At 42.5% G+C, this 19,119-nt stretch overlaps 1 protein-coding gene across 4 annotated transcripts in view; it reads right to left on the bottom strand.

Moving 5' to 3' along the window:
• LOC118371797 (C4b-binding protein alpha chain-like) overlaps positions 1-18,478 on the bottom strand; it is a 58,964-nt gene extending 40,486 nt beyond the window's left edge. For 2 of the 4 annotated variants that reach the window (XM_052485080.1, XM_052485081.1), the window contains exons 1-12: positions 18,341-18,421; positions 16,114-16,199; positions 15,749-15,937; positions 15,434-15,533; positions 15,067-15,140; positions 14,782-14,964; positions 10,848-11,018; positions 8,015-8,203; positions 7,692-7,791; positions 7,324-7,397; positions 7,039-7,221; positions 6,205-6,378 (exon numbers count right to left, since the gene is read on the bottom strand). In XM_052485080.1, the coding sequence (XP_052341040.1) occupies positions 6,205-6,378; positions 7,039-7,221; positions 7,324-7,397; positions 7,692-7,791; positions 8,015-8,203; positions 10,848-11,018; positions 14,782-14,964; positions 15,067-15,140; positions 15,434-15,533; positions 15,749-15,937; positions 16,114-16,189 (1,513 nt within the window). In that variant the 5' untranslated portion in view covers positions 16,190-16,199; positions 18,341-18,421. Of the gene's footprint in view, positions 1-6,204; positions 6,379-7,038; positions 7,222-7,323; positions 7,398-7,691; positions 7,792-8,014; positions 8,204-10,847; positions 11,019-14,781; positions 14,965-15,066; positions 15,141-15,433; positions 15,534-15,748; positions 15,938-16,113; positions 16,200-18,014; positions 18,037-18,340 lie in introns of those variants that run through there. The other 2 variants (XM_052485078.1, XM_052485079.1) reach the window with 2 other exon arrangements.
• Positions 18,479-19,119: the final 641 nt, after the last annotated feature.

Genomic DNA, 19,119 nt, shown 5'->3' with positions numbered 1-19,119 from the left:
ACATTCTTTTTAAAAGAGAGGTTGGAATCAAGTATGACTGGTGGCTGGGGTCTTTGAAGCTCTCAACCTGCTCCACTGCAGCCCCGTCGAAGAGAATTGGGGCATGCCCAGTGCTCCTTTTCCTGTAGTCCACAATCATCTCCTTAGTCTTGGTTACATTGAAGGATAGGTTGTTATTCTGGCACCACCCGGCCAGGTCTCTGACGACTTCCCTATAGGCTGTCTCGTCGTTGTTCAGGCTGGGTCATCTGCAAACTTAATGATGGTGTTGGAGTCGTGCCTGGCCATGCAGTCGTGGGTAAACAGGGAGCCTGAGCAAGCACCTCTGGGTTGCTCCAGTGTTGAGGATCAGCATGGCAGATGTGTTGCTACCTACCCTCACCACCTGGGGGCGGCCCGTCAGGAAGTCCAGGATCCAGTTGCAGAGGGAGGTGTTTAGTCTCAGGGTCCTTAGCTTAGTGAGGAGCTTTGACGACACTATGCTGTTTAAAGCTGAGCTGTAGTCAATGAACAGCATTCTCACATAAGTGTTCCTTTTGTCCAGGTGGGAAAGGGCAGTGTAATAGAGATTGCATCATCTGTGGATCTGTTTGGGCGGTATACAAATTGGAGTGTCTAGGGTTTCTGCGATAATGGTGTTGATGTGAACTATTTACCAGCCTTTCAAAGCACTTTGGACGTGAGTGCTACGGGTCTGTAGTCATTTTGGCAGGTTGCCTTAGTGTTCTTGGGCACAGGCACTATGGTGGTCTGCTTGGAACATGTTGGTATTACAGACTCAATCAGGGACATGTTGAAAATGTCAGTGAAGACACCTGCCAGTTGGTCAGCACATGCCCGGAGCACACATCCTGGTAATCAGTCTGGCCCCGCAGCCTTGTGTATGTTATACTCACTTCAGTTACAGAGAGCGTGATCACACAGTCGTCCGGAACAGCTGATGCTCTCATGCATGCCTCAGTGTTGCTTGCCTCGAAGCGAGCATAGAAGTGATTTAGCTCGTCTGGTAGGCTCGTGTCACTGGGCAGCTCGCAGCTGTGCTTCCCTTTGTAGTCTGTAATAGTTTGCAAGCCCTGCCACATCCAACGAGCGTCGGAGACAGTGTAGTATGATTCAATCTTAGCCCTGTATTGACGCTTTGCCTGTTTGATGGTTCGTCGCAGGGCATTGCAGTATTCCTTATAAGTTTCCGGGTTAGAGTCCCGCATCTTGAAAGCAGCAGCTCTACCCTTTAGCTCAGTGTGAATGTTGCCTGTAATCCATGGCTTCTGGTTGGGGTATGTACGTACAGTCACTGTGGGGACGACGTCCTCGATGCACTTATTGATTAAGCCAGTGACTGATGTGGTGTATTCCTCAATGCCATCAGAAGAATCCCGGAACATGTTCCAGTCTGTGATAGCAAAACAGTCCTGTAGTTTAGCATCTGCTTCATCTGACCACTTTTTTTTACATACCGAGTCACTTGTGCTTCCTGCTTTAATTGTTGCTTGTAAGCAGGAATCAGGAGGATAGAGTTGTGGTGGGATTTACCAAATGGAGGGCGAGGGAGAGCTTTGTACGCGTCTCTGTGTGTGGAGTACAGGTGATCTAGATTTTTTCCCCCTCTGGTTGCACATTTAACATATTGATAGAGATTTGGTAGAACTGATTAAAGTTTCCCTGCATTAAAGTCTCCGGCCACTAGGAGCGCTGCCTCTGGGTGAGTGGTTTCCTGTTCGCTTATTTCCTTATACAGCTGACTGAGTGTGGTCTTAGTGCCAGCATCTGTTTGTGGTGGTAAATAAACAGCCACAAAAGTATAGCTGAGAACTCTAGGCAAGTAGTGTGGCCTGCAGTTTATCACAATATACTCTACTTCAGGCGAGTAAAATCTAGAGACTTCCTTAGATTTCTTGCACCAGCTGTTGTTTACAAATATGCACAGACCACCACCCTCGTCTTACCGGAGTGTGTGGTTCTATATTGCCGGTGCAGCGTATATCCTGCTAGCTGAATATCCATGTCGTCATTCAGCCACGATTTAGTGAAACATAGGATATTACAGTTTATGTCCCGTTGGTAGGATATTCGTGATCGTACCTCGTCTAATTTATTGTCCAATGATTGCACGTTGGCGAGTAATATTGACTGTAATGGCAGCTTTCCTACTTGACTTCTCCGGGTAGGCTAGGTAATGCTATGGAGAAGAACATGAGGGGTCAGAATCAAAGCCATTGCTCGGCTATATACAGTACACCGAGTGTACAAAACATTTGACTCCAATGCTTCCCACAGTTGTCAAGTTGGCTGGTTGTCCATTGGATGGTGGACCATTACACACGGGAAACCCACTGTTCCTAGGCAGTCATTGAAAATAAGAATTTGTTCTTAACTGACTTGCCTAGTTAAATAAAGGTAAAATAAAATAAACTGTCGAGTGTGAAAACACAGTAGTGTTGCAGTTCTTGACACACTCAAAACGGTGCGCCTGGCACCTACTACCATACCCCGTTCAAAAGGCACATAAATATTTTTGTCTTGCCCATTCACCATTTGAATGGCACACATACAGAAGCTGTCTCATTGCTTAAAAATCCTTTAAACGTTCTCCTCCCATTCATATACACTGAAGTGGATTTAACAGGTGAAATCAATAAGGGATCATAGCTTTCACCTGGATTCACCTGGTCAGTCATGGAAATATCAGTTTATTAGGTACACCCATTAGTACCAGGTCAGACACCTCTTTGACTCCAGAATAGCCTGAATTATTCAGGGCATTATACAAAGTGTCGGAAACATTCCACAGGGATGTTGGTCCCATGAGGAAGCGACAGCATCATGCAGTTTCTGCAGACTGAGAGGGCGGCACATTCATGCTGCAAACAGCCGGTTTCATTTAATCCCAAAGATGCTCTAATGGGTTGAGGTCTGTGGACTGCACAGGCCACTCAAGTAAACTGAACAAACTGTCATGTTCCAGGCAATGTTTTTCCACTCCTCAATTATCCAGTGTTGGTGATCACGTGCCTCCTCTTGTTTTTAGCTGATAAGAGTTGGACCTGGTGTAATAGCCCATCCGTGACCGATGAGTTGTGTCGGTCCGAGAAGCCGTTCTACATACCACTGTTGTACTGTCATTATTTGCTTGTTGCCTGCCTGTTAGCTTACATGATTCTTGCCATTCTCCTTCAACCTCCCTCATCAGCAAGCTGTTTTCGTCCACATGACTGCCGCTGACTGGATGTTTTTTTGCACGTAGCACCCTTCTTGATAAACCCTAGACACTGTTGTGCGTGAAAAGCCTAGTGCGGGAGAAGCCCGGCTACCGTTTCTTAGATACTGGATCCGGCGCACCTGGCACTGACGATCATACCACGCTCAGTCGCATTGGTCACTCGTTTTACCCATTCTAAATGTTCAATCGAACAGTAACCGAATGCCTCGATGCCTGCTTTATATAGCAAGCGACGTGACTCACTATCTATAGGAACGATCCTTTTCGTGACTGGGTGGTACCTAATAAACAAAGTAAGCAATTTTTATATATATAAAAAACAAATAGATTAGGATTGTGCCAAGCATTATCAAAACGCTCTTACTGTGGACATCTTTGTAGTAGCCACAGTAGTGGGGTTTGTTGTAGTCAAAAGGGCTATAAAGACATTACACATACAGTTGAAGTCAGAAGTTAACATACACCTTAGCCAAATACATTTAAACTCAGGTTCACAATTTCTAACATTTAAAATCAGAGTAAAAATTTCCTGTCATACAGGCTGACCACCGCTTGTGTCGCATGCGCTGCAAAATAAAGTTAGAAATCTATATTATTCAATTATTATGCGCGCGCCAACCAGCATCTGCGTTGCCAAGGCCTAAAATAGAAGTCAAAATGCATTTATGCACGATGGCGTATGCGTGCAGCCGGATTGGATTAAGTGATAGGTCACCACTTTATTTTAAGAATGTGAAGTGTCAGGATAATAGGAGAGTGAATTATGTATTTCAGCTATTATTTCTGTCATCACATTCCCAGTGGGGCAAAAGTTTATATACACTTAATTAGTATTTGGTAGCATTGCATTTAAATGGTTTAACTTGGGTCAAATGAGTCAGGCAGCCTTCCACAAGCTTCCCACAATAAGTTGGGTGAATTTTGGCTCATTCCTCCTGACAGAGCTGGTGTAAATTAGTCAGGTTTGTAGGCCTCCTTGCTCGCACATGCTTTTTCAGTTCTGCCCACAAATTGTCTATGGGATTGAGGTCAGGGCTTTGTGATGGCCACTGTAATACCTTGACTTTGTTGTCCTTAAGCCATTTTGCCACAACTTTGGAAGTATGCTTGGGGTTATTGTCCATTGAAGACCCATTTGCGACCAAGCTTTAACTTCTTGACTGATGTCTTGAGATGTTGCTTCAATATATCCACAATTTTCCTCCTCATGCTGCCATCTATTTTGTGAAGTTCACCAGTCCCTCCTGCAGCAAGCACCCCCACAACATGATGCTGCCACCCCGTGCTTCACGGTTGGGATGGTGTTCAGCTTGCAAGCCTCCGCATTCTCCTCCATAACGATAGTCATTATGGCCAAAGAGTTCTATTTTTGTTTCATCAGACCAGAGGACATTTCTCCAAAAATACAATCTTTGTCCCCATGTCCCCTTTTTTAATGGTGGTTTTGGAGCACTGACTTCTTCCTTGCAAAGCAGACTTTTAGGTTATGTCACTATAGGACTCGTTTTACTGTGGATATAGATACTTTTGTACTCGTTTCCTCTGGAATCTTCACAAGGTCCTTTGCTGTTGTTCTGGGATTGATTTGTACAATAATCTATACGAGACAGAAGGCGTCTCCTTCCTGAGCGGTATGACGGCTGCGCGGCTATGGTGTTTATACTTGCTTACTATTGTTTGTACAGATGAACGTGGTGTTTGGAAATTGCTCCCAAGGATGAACCATACTTGTGGTCTACATTTTTTTTTCTTTGAGGTCTTGGCTGATTTCTTTTGATTTTCCCATGATGTCAAGCAAAGAGGCACTGAGTTTGAAGGTAGGCCTTGAAATACAGCCACAGGTCCACATCCAATTGACATGGCAGAGTAAACTTAGCACATGTAAAGTTCTGACCCACTGGGATTGTGATACAGATATTACAAATATAGAGATTGAAGGATGGGCAATGAATATATCAAGTTGAGTGGGTAAGTAAAAACTGGAAATATTTACAAGAATATGGCACAACTTTTCAGAACAAAAATAAATAGACGATTACTTTCGCATTTCAGTTTCACTTCACTCCAAACGCCAGCAGTACAGGTGACTGGCGGAGACCATCCTGTACTGGCATATCCAATTGCACACTGAAAAGTGACATTTGCGCCATCTACACATTTTTTCCCCTGAGGTCGTGGCTGATTTATTTTGATTTTCCCATTATGTCACGCAAAGAGGCACTGAGTTTGAAGGTAGGCCTTGAAATACATCCACAGGTACACCTCCAACTGACTCAAATGATGTCAATTAGCCTATCAAAAGCTTCTAAAGCCACAACACAATCTTCTGGAATTTTCAAGCTGTTTAAAGGCACAGCAACTTAGTGCATGTAAAGTTCTGACCCACTGGAATTGTGATAAAGTGAATTATAAGTGAAATAATCTGTAAACAATTGTTGGAAGAATTGTGTCATGCACAAAGTAGATGTCCTGACCGACTGGCCAAAGCAATAGTTTGTTAACAAGACATTTGTGGAGTGGTTGAAAACGTGTTTTAATGACTCCAACCTAAGTGTATGTAAACTTCCAACTTCAACTGTAATTAGGCCACTAACTATTCTTGTTCGGTCTGTCATAACACTTTACTGTTATGATCTCTTAAATGCTTTAATGAGCCAGTGTGGTCCAAGGAGTTGAATGGTGTTGGACCCAATAGCTAGTCCATCACAAATAAAGTGCAAAAAGGGAAAAAATAAATACCAGAGGTTGCGATGCACAGGCATGCATATGGAGAAAAACAACAACTACCATGAACACTAACACATGTACCATCTTTTCTTATCAAAAACACCTCATTGTGTTTATATGAGTAGAGGCCAATTCCATTTAAAAAAGACAGTTTGCTGACAAATTGGTATTTCTGTCATAAACACCAAATGATGCAAAATATCTGAGCTAAAATATTAGGCTAAAGTGTGTTAAATAAACAGTGAAATCAGTCTTACCTTTGCATGTTGGGTAAGGAGCTGACCAGCCTTCTATTTCACAGGTCAGACTGGCTTGTCCCTCCATCTCATATCCAGCATTACACCTATACGTCACCAAAGACATGTACGTATAGGGGGGACGGCCGTCAATCCGAACACCATTCTCAACAACAGGATTAGGACATGACACCACTGCAGACGTAAACAAACATATGTCATTAGCTGCTGTTTTGAGGTGAACAACATGACAAAAGTATATTATTTATTGGTTTTAGACTACTTGAAGCAATAAACAATGTTGTTATAATCACCCATTTATGAATAATGCATCATTATCTATCAAATAAATAGGATGGATTCTATTGAAACCTACTTCCTCTGAGCTTAATGTTGCATCATGATTATTAGATTAGGCCGACACATTAAACATGCTTTAGACTGCTTGCCTGTCTCATGCAAATCTGTGATAATGTTTGATTTTATTAAGCTAGATACTGTGATATTTAGACATTTATCTTTCAGAGGAGGTCATCTGGAACTTGATCATGACTGTGTGGTGGAGGAAAAAAAGTGGAAGCACAAATAGATTTTACAGGGTAAGCAACTTGTGTCAAACTCATTCCATGGGGGCTGAATGTCTGCGGGTTCTCCTCCCTTGTACTTGATTGATGAATTAAGGTCACTAGTTAGTAAGGAACTCCCCCTCATCTGCTCATCTTAATTGAAAGGAGAAACCAGTAGACACTAGGCCCTCCATGGTGTGAGTTTGACACCCTGGTGTAAGCAGTTCATTATTGTTTTGTTAACAATCATACTTATAAAAACAGGGGAAAAGGAAAGCTTTCAACATACTTTTACACTCAGGTGGAGCTGGCTGGAATTCTCCATTCTCACTGCAGGTTATGGATTTAGCTCCAACCAGAGTGTAATTCTTCTCACAGGCATATGGCACGACACTTCCATAGTCATACGTATCATCAGGTGGGACAACAGGCCCACCGTTGACAATGTTTGGGGGCTTTCCACACTTCACCACTGCAGATTAGAGCACAACAGCAGTTATGAAAAGATGATTCAGGCACATGCACAGAACTGTTAATGTTATTTTCACTTGACATGCTCCTTCAGATTACCAACCTTCACATACAGGAACTCTGCCATCCCAGCCTCCATCCATACAGGTCCTTACACCGCTGCCCACAAGCACATAGCTGAAATATAGAAAGATTAGACAATACGAGACACTTTTTACAACTTTGCTTTCAGGATAGTAAGGGTTACAACAGAGACTGTTCACACCTCTGATCAAAATAGTAATAACAGATAATATGCCTGAAATTGAATTACTTTTTGTTTAGCTTTTAGGGAGGGGAAGTTTGATTAAGGCCTATTTGGGAAAAATCACTAAATTAGGCCAACAAATGAACAGCTTTGTGAAAATGTTGACATGTTAATTCTAAAAAAATAAAAATGTAATTACATCTAAGACTCAAGAAAGCACTGACCCAGTATTACAGGTAGCAACTACCTGGTCTCCAAACAAGACCCCCTGAGAGGTATTAAACTGGCCGTTCGTCACTTCTCCTGGGCTGCCACACGACTTCCCTGAAACAACCATAGAGAAAACCAGTCAGACTTTCAAAATGACAGAGTGAGAAAGAGTTGAATGTTAGCACAAAACAGGTCCGAATTCCAGGCTAGTATTTCAATTAGATTGAAGGATGGGCAATGAATATATCAAGTTTCGAGTGGGTAAGTAAAAACTGGAAATATTTACAAGAATATGGCACAACTTTTCAGAACAAAAAATAAAAGACGATTATATTACTTTTGCATTTCAGTTTCACTTCACTCCACACGCCGGCAGTACAGGTGACTGTCGGAGAGCATCCTGTACTGGCATATCCAATTGCACACTGAAAAGTGACATTTGCGCCATCTACAAATGTCTCTTGCGTGATGAAGGCATCTGACAAAACCATGTTTTCCCCTCCTATGGGTTTGGTACAGTTTTTAGCTGAAAGAGGTGGAGACAAAATGTAGTTCATGTTAATGACCAAGGTGAACAAATACAGGAGACAGTCTTACAGGCTGACTACACGAGCTTGTCACATGCGCTGCAAAATAAATGTAGAAATCTATATTATTCAATAATTATGCGCGCGCCAACAAGCATCTGCGTTTGCCACCCTAAAACAGAAGTCAGTTCTATTTGTGACGCAGATCGCTCTGCAAATCCTGCATCTTCCATCTCCGCCTTGGTTTATAGAAGCAGATGGCATGTGCCATCTCATTGGTTATACCCACGTGGGTGACTGAAAGACGAACGAGGTCAGTGGCGGTAATGAACCAAATTTATTAAAGTTGCCAATCACAATATAAAGTCAAGGGAAGAAAAAGCCTGGAAGGAGGAGAAATTACTAGAAACGAGTCGGTTGATCGTTATGTGTAGATTAATTGGCGGAGTAGAGGACCTTGTGCATTTCAGGTAAAATAACTAAATGTTTATATCCCAGGACAAATTAGCTAGCAACAGCAAGCTAGCTAAATAGGACAAATTTGCTAGCAAGTGCAAGCTAGCCATCTAAATTGCCATAAATATTTAATGTTTTTTGACCTGTCCCCAAATGAATATAATTGGTTCAGAGTATGTTTTGATATATTTTAACCTGCACATCAGGATCACGATTGATGTGGGGGGGGGGGGCAAAATGCATTTATGCACGATGGTGCACGCGTGCAGCCGGATTGGATTCCGTGATAGGATCACCACTTTATTTTAAGAATGTGAAGTATCAGGATAATAGGAGAGTGAATTATGTATTTCAGCTATTATTTCCTTCATCACATTCCCAGTGGGTCAAAAGTTTATATACACTTAATTAGTAATTGGAAGCATTGCCTTTAAATGGTTTAACTTGGGTCAAATGAGTCAGGTAGCCTTCCACAAGATTCCCACAATAAATTGGGTGAATATTGGCCCAATCCTCCTGACAGAGCTTTTGTAACTGAGTCAGGTTTGTAGGCCTCTGCTCGCACACACTTTTTCCAGTTCTGCCCACACATTTTCTATAGGATTGAGGTCAGGCTTTGTGATGGCCACTGTAACACCTTGACTTTGTTGTCCTTAAGCCATTTTGCCACATCTTTGGAAGTATGCTTGGGGTTATTGTCCATTGAAGACCCATTTACGACCAAGCTTTAACTTCCTGACTGATGTCTTGAGATGTTGATTCAATATATCTACATAGATGGCATCACGAGGAGGAAAATTATTTTGTGAAGTGCACCAGTCCCTCCTGCAGCAATGCACCCCCACAACATGATGCTGCCACCCCCGTTCTTCACGGTTAGGATGGTGTTCTTTGGCTTGTAAGCCTCCCCCTTTTTCCTCCAAACATAACGATGGTCATTATGGCCAAACAGTTCTATTTTTGTTTCATCAGACCAGAGGACATTTCTCCAAAAAGTACAATCTTTGTCCCCATGTCCCCTTTTTTTAATGGTGGTTTTGGAGCACTGACTTCTTCCTTGAAAAGCGGACTTTTGGGTTATGTCAGTATAGGACTCTTTACTGTGGATATAGATACTTTTGTACTCGTTTCCTCTGGCATCTTCACAAGGTCCTTTGCTGTTGTTCTGGGATTGATTTGCACTTTTTGCACCAAAGTACAATCATCTATAGGAGACAGAACGTGTCTCCTTCCTGAGCGGTATGAGGGCTGCATGGTCCCATGGTGTTTATACTTGCGTACTATTGTTTGTACAGATGAATGTGGTACGTTCAGGCGTTTGGAAATTGCTCCCAAGGATGAACCGGACTTGTGGCCTACATTTTCTTCCCCCCCTGAGGTCGTGGCTGATTTCTTTTGATTTTCCCATTATGTCACGCAAAGAGGCACTGAGTTTGAAGGTAGGCCTTGAAATACATCCACAGGTACACCTCCAACTGACTCAAATGATGTCAATTAGCCTATCAAAAGCTTCTAAAGCCACAACACAATCTTCTGGAATTTTCCAAGCTGTTTAAAGGCACAGCAACTTAGTGCATGTAAAGTTCTGACCCACTGGAATTGTGATACAGTGAATTATAAGTGAAATAATCTGTAAACAATTGTTGGAAGAATTGTGTCATGCACAAAGTAGATGTCCTGACCGACTGGCCAAAACTATAGTTTGTTAACAAGAAATGTGTGGAGTGGTTGAAAACGCGTTTTAATGACTCCAACCTAAGTGTATGTAAACTTCTGACTTCAACTGTAATTAGGCCACTAACTATTCTTGTCCGGTCTGTCATAACACTTTACTGTTATGATCTCTTAAATGCTTTAATGAGCCAGTGTGGTCCAAGGAGTTGAATGGTGTTGGACCCAATAGCTAGTCCATCACAAATAAAGTGCAAAAAGGGAAAATAAATACCAGAGGTTGCGATGCACAGGCATGCATATGGAGAAAAACAACAACTACCATGAACACTAACACATGTACCATCTTTTCTTATCAAAAACACCTCATTGTGTTTATATGAGTAGAGGCCAATTCCATTAAAAAAGACAGTTTGCTGAGAAATTGGTATTTCCGTCATAAACACCAAATGATGCAAAATATCTGAGCTAAAATATTAGGCTAGTGTGTTAAATAAACAGTGAAATCAGTCTTACCTTTGCATGTTGGGTAAGGAGCTGACCAGCCTTCTATTTCACAGGTCAGACTGGCTTGTCCCTCCATCTCATATCCAGCATTACACCTATACGTCACAAAGACATGTACGTATAGGGGACGGCCGTCAATCCGAACACCATTCTCAACAACAGGATTAGGACATGACACCACTGCAGACGTAAACAAACATATGTCATTAGCTGCTGTTTTGAGGTGAACAACATGACAAAAGTATATTATTTATTGGTTTTAGACTACTTGAAGCAATAAACAATGTTGTTATAATCACCCATTTATGAATAATGCAACTAATCATTATCTATCAAATAGTGTAGATTCTATTGAAACCTACTTCCTCTGAGCTTAATGTTGCATCATGATTATTAGATTAGGCCGACACATTAAACATGCTTTAGACTGCTTGCCTGTCTCATGCACATCTGTGATAATGTTTGATTTTATTAAGCTAGATACTGTGATATTTACACATTTATCTTTCAGAGGAGGTCATCTGGAACTTGATCATGACTGTGTGGTGGAGGAAAAAAAGTGGAAGCCCAAATAGATTTTATCAGTGTAAGCAACTTGTGTCAAACTCATTCCATGGGAAATCAAATTTTATTTGTCACATACACATGGTTAGCAGATGTTAGTGCGAGTGTAGCGAAATGCTTGTGCTTCTAGTTCCGACAATGCAGTAATAACCAACAAGTAATCTAGCTAACAATTCCAAAACTACTACCTTATAGACACAAGTGTAAGGGGATAAAGAATATGTACATAAAGATATATGAATGAGTGATGGTACAGAGCAGCATAGGCAAGATACAGTAGATGGTATTGAGTGCAGTATATACATATGAGATGAGTATGTAAACAAAGTGGCATAGTTAAAGTGGCTAGTGATACATGTATTACATAAGGATGCAGTAGATGATATAGAGTACAGTATATACGTATACATATGAGATGAATAATGTAGGGTATGTAAACATTATATTAGGTAGCATTGTTTAAAGTGGCTAGTGATGTAATTTACATCATTTCCCATCAATTCCCATTATTAAAGTGGCTGGAGTTGAGTCAGTGTCAGTGTGTTGGCAGCAGCCACTCAATGTTAGTGGTGGCTGTTTAACAGTCTGATGGCCTTGAGATAGAAGCTGTTTTTCAGTCTCTCGGTCCCAGCTTTGATGCACCTGTACTGACCTCGCCTTCTGGATGATAGCGGGGTGAACAGGCAGTGGCTCGGGTGGTTGCTGTCCTTGATGATCTTTATGGCCTTCCTGTGACATCGGGTGGTGTAGGTGTCCTGGAGGGCAGGTATTTTGCCCCGGTGATGCGTTGTGCAGACCTCACTACCCTCTGGAGAGCCTTACGGTTGTGGGCGGAGCAGTTGCCGTACCAGGCGGTGATACAGCCCGACAGGATGCTCTCGATTGTGCATCTGTAGAAGTTTGTGAGTGCTTTTGGTGACAAGCCGAATTTCTTCAGCCTCCTGAGGTTGAAGAGGCGCTGCTGCGCCTTCTTCACGATGCTGTCTGTGTGGGTGGACCAATTCAGTTTGTCTGTGATGTGTATGCCGAGGAACTTAAAACTTACTACCCTCTCCACTACTGTTCCATCGATGTGGATAGGGGGGTGTTCCCTCTGCTGTTTCCTGAAGTCCACAATCATCTCCTTAGTTTTGTTGAAGTTGAGTGTGAGGTTATTTTCCTCACACCACACTCCGAGGGCCCTCACCTTCTCCCTGTAGTCCGTCTCGTCGTTGTTGGTAATCAAGCCTACCACTGTTGTGTCGTCCGCAACTTGATGATTGAGTTGGAGGCGTGCATGGCCACGCAGTCGTGGGTGAACAAGGAGTACAGGAGAGGGCTCAGAACGCACCCTTGTGGGGCCCCAGTGTTGAGGATCAGCGGGGTGGAGATGTTGTTGCCTTCCCTCACCACCTGGGGGCGGCCCGTCAAGAAGTCCAGTACCCAGTTGCACAGGGCGGGGTCGAGACCCAGGGTCTCGAGCTTGATGACGAGCTTGGAGGGCACTATGGTGTTAAATGCCGAGCTGTAGTCGATGAACAGCATTCTCACATAGGTATTCCTCTTGTCCAGATGGGTTAGGGCAGTGTGCAGTGTGGTTGAGATTGCATCGTCTGTGGACCTATTTGGGCGGTAAGCAAATTGGAGTGGGTCTAGGGTGTCAGGTAGGGTGGAGGTGATATGGTCCTTGACTAGTCTCTCAAAGCACTTCATGATGACGGAAGTGAGTGCTACGGGGCGGTAGTCATTTAGCTCAGTTACCTTAGCTTTCTTGGGAACAGGAACAATGGTGGCCCTCTTGAAGCATGTGGGAACAACAGACTGGGATAGGGATTGATTGAATATGTCCGTAAACACACACTGGTCTGCGCATGCTCTGAGGGCGCGGCTGGGGATGCAGTCTGGGCCTGCAGCCTTGCGAGGGTTTGACATGTTTAAATGTTTTCCTCACGTCGGCTGCAGTGAAGGAGTGTCCGCATGTTTTAGTTGCGGGCAGTGTCAGTGGCACTGTATTGTCCTCAAAGCAGGCAAAAAAGTGATTTAGTCTGGCTGGGAGACATCCTGGTCCGTGACAGTGCTGGTTTTCTTTTTGTAATCCGTGATTGACTGTAGACCCTGCCACATACCTTGTGTCTGAGCCGTTGAATTGAGATTCTACTTTGTCTCTATACTGTTTGTATTCGGTCATGTTTCCAGTCACCTTGCCCTGATTAAAAGCAGTGGTTTGCGCTTTCAGTTTCACGCAAATGCTGCCATCAATCCACGGTTTCTGGTTTGGTAATGTTTTCATCGTTGCTATGGGAACGACATCTTCAACGCACGTTCTAATGAACTCGCACACCGAATCAGCGTATTCGTCAATGTTGTCGTCTGACGCAATACGGAAAATATCCCAGCCCACGTGATGGAAGCAGTCTTGGAGTGTGGAAGCAGTCTTGGAGTGTGGAATCAGATTGGTCGGACCAGCGTTGAACAGACTTCAGCGCGGGAGCTTCTTGTTTTAGTTTCTGTCTGTAGGCAGGGATCAACAAAATGGAGTCGTGGTCAGCTTTTCCGAAAGGAGGGCGGGGCAGGGCCTTATATGCGTCGCGGAAGTTGGAATAGCAATGATCCAAGGTTTTTCCCACCCTGGTTGCTCAATCGATATGCTGATAAAATTTAGGGAGTCTTGTTTTCAGATTAGCCTTGTTAAAATCCCCAGCTACAATGAATGCAGCCTCCGGATAAATGGATTCCAGTTTGCAAAGAGTCAAATAAAGTTAGTTCAGAGCCATCGATGTGTCTGCTTGGGGGGGAATATATACGGCTGTGACTATAATCGAAGAGAATTCCCTTGGTAGATAATGCGGTCTACATTTGATTGTGAGGAATTCTAAATCAGGTGAACAGAAGGACTTGAGTTCCTGTATGTTGTTTTGGCCACACCACGTCCCGTTAACCATAAAGCATACGCCCCCGCCCCTCTTCTTACCAGAAAGATGTTTGTTTCTGTCGGCGCGATGCGTGGAGAAACCAGCTGGCTGCACTGTCTCTGATAGCGTCTCTCCAGTGAGACATGTTTCCGTGAAGCAAAGAACGTTACAGTCTCTGATGTCCCTCTGGAATGCTACCCTTGCTCGGATTTCATCAACCTTGTTGTCAAGAGACTGGACATTGGCGAGGAGAATGCTAGGGAGTGGTGAATGTCTGTGGGTTCTCCTCCCTTGTACTTGATTGACGAATTAAGGTCACTAGTTAGTAAGGACCTCCCCTCATCTGCTCATCTTAATTGAAAGGAGAAACCAGTAGACACTAGGCCCTCCATGGTGTGAGTTTGACACCCCTGGTGTAAGCAGTTCATTATTGTTTTGTTAACAATCATACTTATAAAAACAGGGGAAAAGGAAAGCTTTCAACATACTTTTACACTCAGGTGGAGCTGGCTGGAATTCTCCATTCTCACTGCAGGTTATGGATTTAGCTCCAACCAGAGTGTAATCCTTCTCACAGGCATATGGCACGACATTTCCATAGTCATACGTATCATCAGGTGGGACAACAGGCCCACCGTTGACAATGTTTGGGGGCTTTCCACACTTCACCACTGCAGATTAGAGCACAACAGCAGTTATGAAAAGATGATTCAGGCACATGCACAGAACTGTTAATGTTATTTTCACTTGACATGCTCCTTCAGATTACCAACCTTCACATACAGGAACTCTGCCATCCCAGCCTCCATCCATACAGTTCCTTACACCGCTGCCCACAAGCACATAGCTGAAATATAGAAAGATTAGACAATACGAGACACTTTTTACAACTTTACTTTCAGGACAGTAAGGGTTACAACAGAGACTGTTCACAGCTCTGATCAAAATAGTAATAACAGATAATACGCCTGAAATTGAATTACTTTTTGTTTAGCTTTTAGGGAGGGGAAGTTTGATTAAGGCCTATTTGGAAAAATCACTAAATTAGGCCAACAAATGGACAGCTTTGTGAAAATGTTGACATGTTAATTCTAAAAAAATAAAAATGTAATTACATCTAAGACTCAAGAAAGCACTGACCCAGTATTACAGGTAGCAACTACCTGGTCTCCAAACAAGACCCCCTGAGAGGTATTAAACTGGCCGTTCGTCACTTCTCCTGGGCTGCCACACGACTTCCCTGAAACAACCATAGAGAAAACCAGTCAGATTTTCAAAATGACAGAGTGAGAAAGAGTTGAATGTTAGCACAAAACAGGTCTGAATTCCAGGCTAGTATTTCAATTCGATTGAAGGATGGGCAATGAATATATCAAGTTGAGTGGGTAAGTAAAAACTGGAAATATTTACAAGAATATGGCACAACTTTTCAAAACAAAAATACGATTATATTACTTTCGCATTTCAGTTTCACTTCACTCCACACGCCGGCAGTACAGGTGACTGGCGGAGACCGTCCTGTACTGGCATATCCAACTGCACACTGAAAAGTGACATTTGCGCCATCTACAAATGTCTCTTGCGTGATGAAGGCATCTGACAAAACCATGTTTGGCCCTCCTATGGGTTTGGTACAGTTTTTAGCTGAAAGAGGTGGAGACAAAATGTAGTTCATGTTAATGACCAAGGTGAACAAATACAGGAGACAACACTTTCATGTCAACCCACAAACTGTAGTAGTGTAAGCGACAAACTACCATCTGTAGAAAGAGGGAGATACAAAGAAATAGGATTCTGATTCTATACAGAAATTACCCCACCTTGAACAGTGAGAACAGTCAAGGCCAGCTGGACCATCCATATCGTCAAGGACCAACAGACGTTAGAGGGCTGCATGACGTCTTTTCTGTAACAAGCAGCACACAATTTCCTGGTTTGCTTGTTCTGTACTGTTCGTTTTGCCAGATGCCCACCTAAGCGGATCAACTTCTCACAATATCCACTAGCCGACTAAACTCAACGATTTATGATGGAGCTGAGCAGCGTCTAGCGTGCCGATACGAGCTCTGGCGTCGCAAATTTAAGTTATCAAAAACGACAGATTTCAGCACCCAAATAATAGCACGCATGATTATATGTGACGCCGGAGTTTCAGTCCACCCACATTTGTCGCCACTCAACTCAATTTTAAATCGTAGCGTTTGATCGGCTAGCTAAATATCCACTTGCCTTAATAACACTGTTGGCAAGGAAATACACATATCACTCACAATAAGGTTTGCCAAATGTTAACGAACGTTACTGGACTCTGGGACCTAGCTAGCCCAAGAATGTACTCATAAGGAGCCTACAGTTATTCATTAAAGCCTTTACTGCTTAAAGGAGTAGTTCGCTATTTTAAAGCTTGATGTTAGATGACTCCTCACCCTGAAAGTAGTCTATGGGCCAGGAGAAACGAATCCATGGTTTAGTTCTTTATACAGCCATTACAAACTTCAGCTAACTTCAGCCAACCCTAGATAAAAATCAATGGAAGTGATGGATGGAGGGCATGTGAGAATGTTGTGTTATGGCCAAATCACCTTAAAAAAAAGGTCCATCAAACCAAATATAGAGAGTTGATTTTAGGTGATTGACATGTTTCTCATGATCACTTCTATTGATTTTAGCTAGCAGTTGCTAACGTTTGTAATGGTGGTTTAAAAACAATTGTACCACGAATTACAGTTTATCCTGGTCCATTTTCGCAGGGTAAGGAACCATCTAACAGTTGTAAAATTGTGAACTTGTCAAGGACTTTGCATGTTATTTCCAAAACATCCAAATACTACAAAATGTGAATCTATTCTAAACTGCGATAACGTTACGGTTCTAAAAACATAAAGTAATTTACTTTCATATTACAAATGCAAAATATACACTTAGTTTTAACTTGCTTTATAACATTTGCAGCCGACATCATTTTTTCCAGTTACAACACAGACATTAAGAGAATGCTAGAACCCTAATTACCCTTTTTTTGTAAACACATGCTGTAAAATGGAGATATGTTCGTGTGGGAACTCTGACCCTATTAAAAGGTGTGTAGTAATTGAACCTTTTTATTATTTCTAGCTGTCATGAAATATAGTTCAGACTGGTCTCAGACTAGACGTAACATAGTATAATCAAGGACACTCAAATTAATATTGTAATGGCCCTGGTTTATATGCGAGAGTCGATTTCCGCGCTTATAAACCCAGGGTCGTTAGTATAATCAAGGACACTCAAATGAGTATTGTAACGACCCTAGGTTTATAAAACGCGGAAATCGACTCTGTCGCATATAAACCAGGGCCATTACAATATTAATTTGAGTGTCCTTGATTATACTATGTTACGTCTAGTCTGAGACCAGTCTGAACTATATTTCATGACAGCTAGAAATAATAAATATGTTACGATTGGTATGGTTACATATGATAGAAGGTTGCTTAAGGCAAGCGTGTTCGAATCTCATCATGGACAACTTCCGCAGCTTCGCAACTACTTAGTATGTTGGATAACCGTTCCTCTAATCCCGAAAACTAGCTAACACTAGCAGTAACCACCTAACTAACTAACGTTAGCCACAACAAATGGGAATTTGTAACATATGTTTCGCAAAAAAAATACTGTACCAATTGCAAATATTGTACGAAACGGATGATTGACGTTCACAAATTAATACATGAATACATACCATAAGAAAAGTAACATAATAGTAAAGAAACTGTCGTAGATTTATGTAAAGAATCAAATGAAATGCCCACGTTGGATAGCTACGTTCCTTATGTTTTAAAAACGGTACCGCAAACGATCACATCGAGCGTCTGGGAAGAAGATACCACATACTGTACTGTCTTTGAAGATACCTTAATCAAAAACCAATAAAGGTAGGTCGCGTCTATGAATGGGGTAGGACCTCCGGGCAAATTGTAGCTGAATCGTCTAGCTGCCGTGTTTGCGTACATGGCACTTTCTATAATAATTTACAATAATTATCAGCGTTATTTGGAAAAATCTTACCTTATTGTTCAAATGGTCTGTAGGCTTTCTTCACATAGAAACTATGTCTGCCTGGCTAGCAACATGACGTTTGTGTTACACCTGTGTTTTAGGGCATTGCTCCTCCCTTTCAGGAGCAAGGGGCCGTGTCCTTAATAAAGAGACAGTAAGCAAGCAATTCATTTTTATATATATATATTTTAAATGGAACCTTTATTTAATTAGGCAAGTCAGTTAAGAACAACATCTTATTTACAACGATGGCAGAATCCGGACAACGCTGAGCCAATTGTGCACCGTCCTAGGGGACTCCTAATCACGGCCGGATGTGATGCAGCCTGGATTCGAACCAGGGACTACAGTGACACCTCTTGCACTGAGATGCTGGTGCCCATTTCGATTTGGGGAGAAAGGGCAGTGGGCACAAAAAGGTATAGCACATAAAAACACAAATAGAAGTGATTGTCAGGGCGGTGGGAGACTCCCCAAACATATGGAAGAAGGTACTCTGGTCAGATGAGAATTTAGCTTTTTTTCATCAAGGAAAACGCTATGTCTGGCACAAACCCAACACCTCTCATCACCCAGAGAATACTATCCCCACAGTGAAGCATGGTGGTGGCAGCATCATGCTGTGGGGATATTTTTCATCACCAGGGTCTGGGAAACTGGTCAGAATTGAAGGAATGATGGATGGCGCTAAATACAGGGAAATTCTTGAGGGAAACATGTTTCAGTCTTGAGACTTGAGACTGGGACGGAGGTTCACCTTCCAGCAGGACAATGACCCTAAGCATACT

The sequence above is a fragment of the Oncorhynchus keta genome, chromosome 28, assembly GCF_023373465.1.
Source record: "Oncorhynchus keta strain PuntledgeMale-10-30-2019 chromosome 28, Oket_V2, whole genome shotgun sequence".
Lineage (NCBI taxonomy): Eukaryota > Metazoa > Chordata > Actinopteri > Salmoniformes > Salmonidae > Oncorhynchus > Oncorhynchus keta.
Note: the sequence above shows the minus strand (reverse complement) of the source record. Positions and strands in the feature narration are given on the sequence as shown.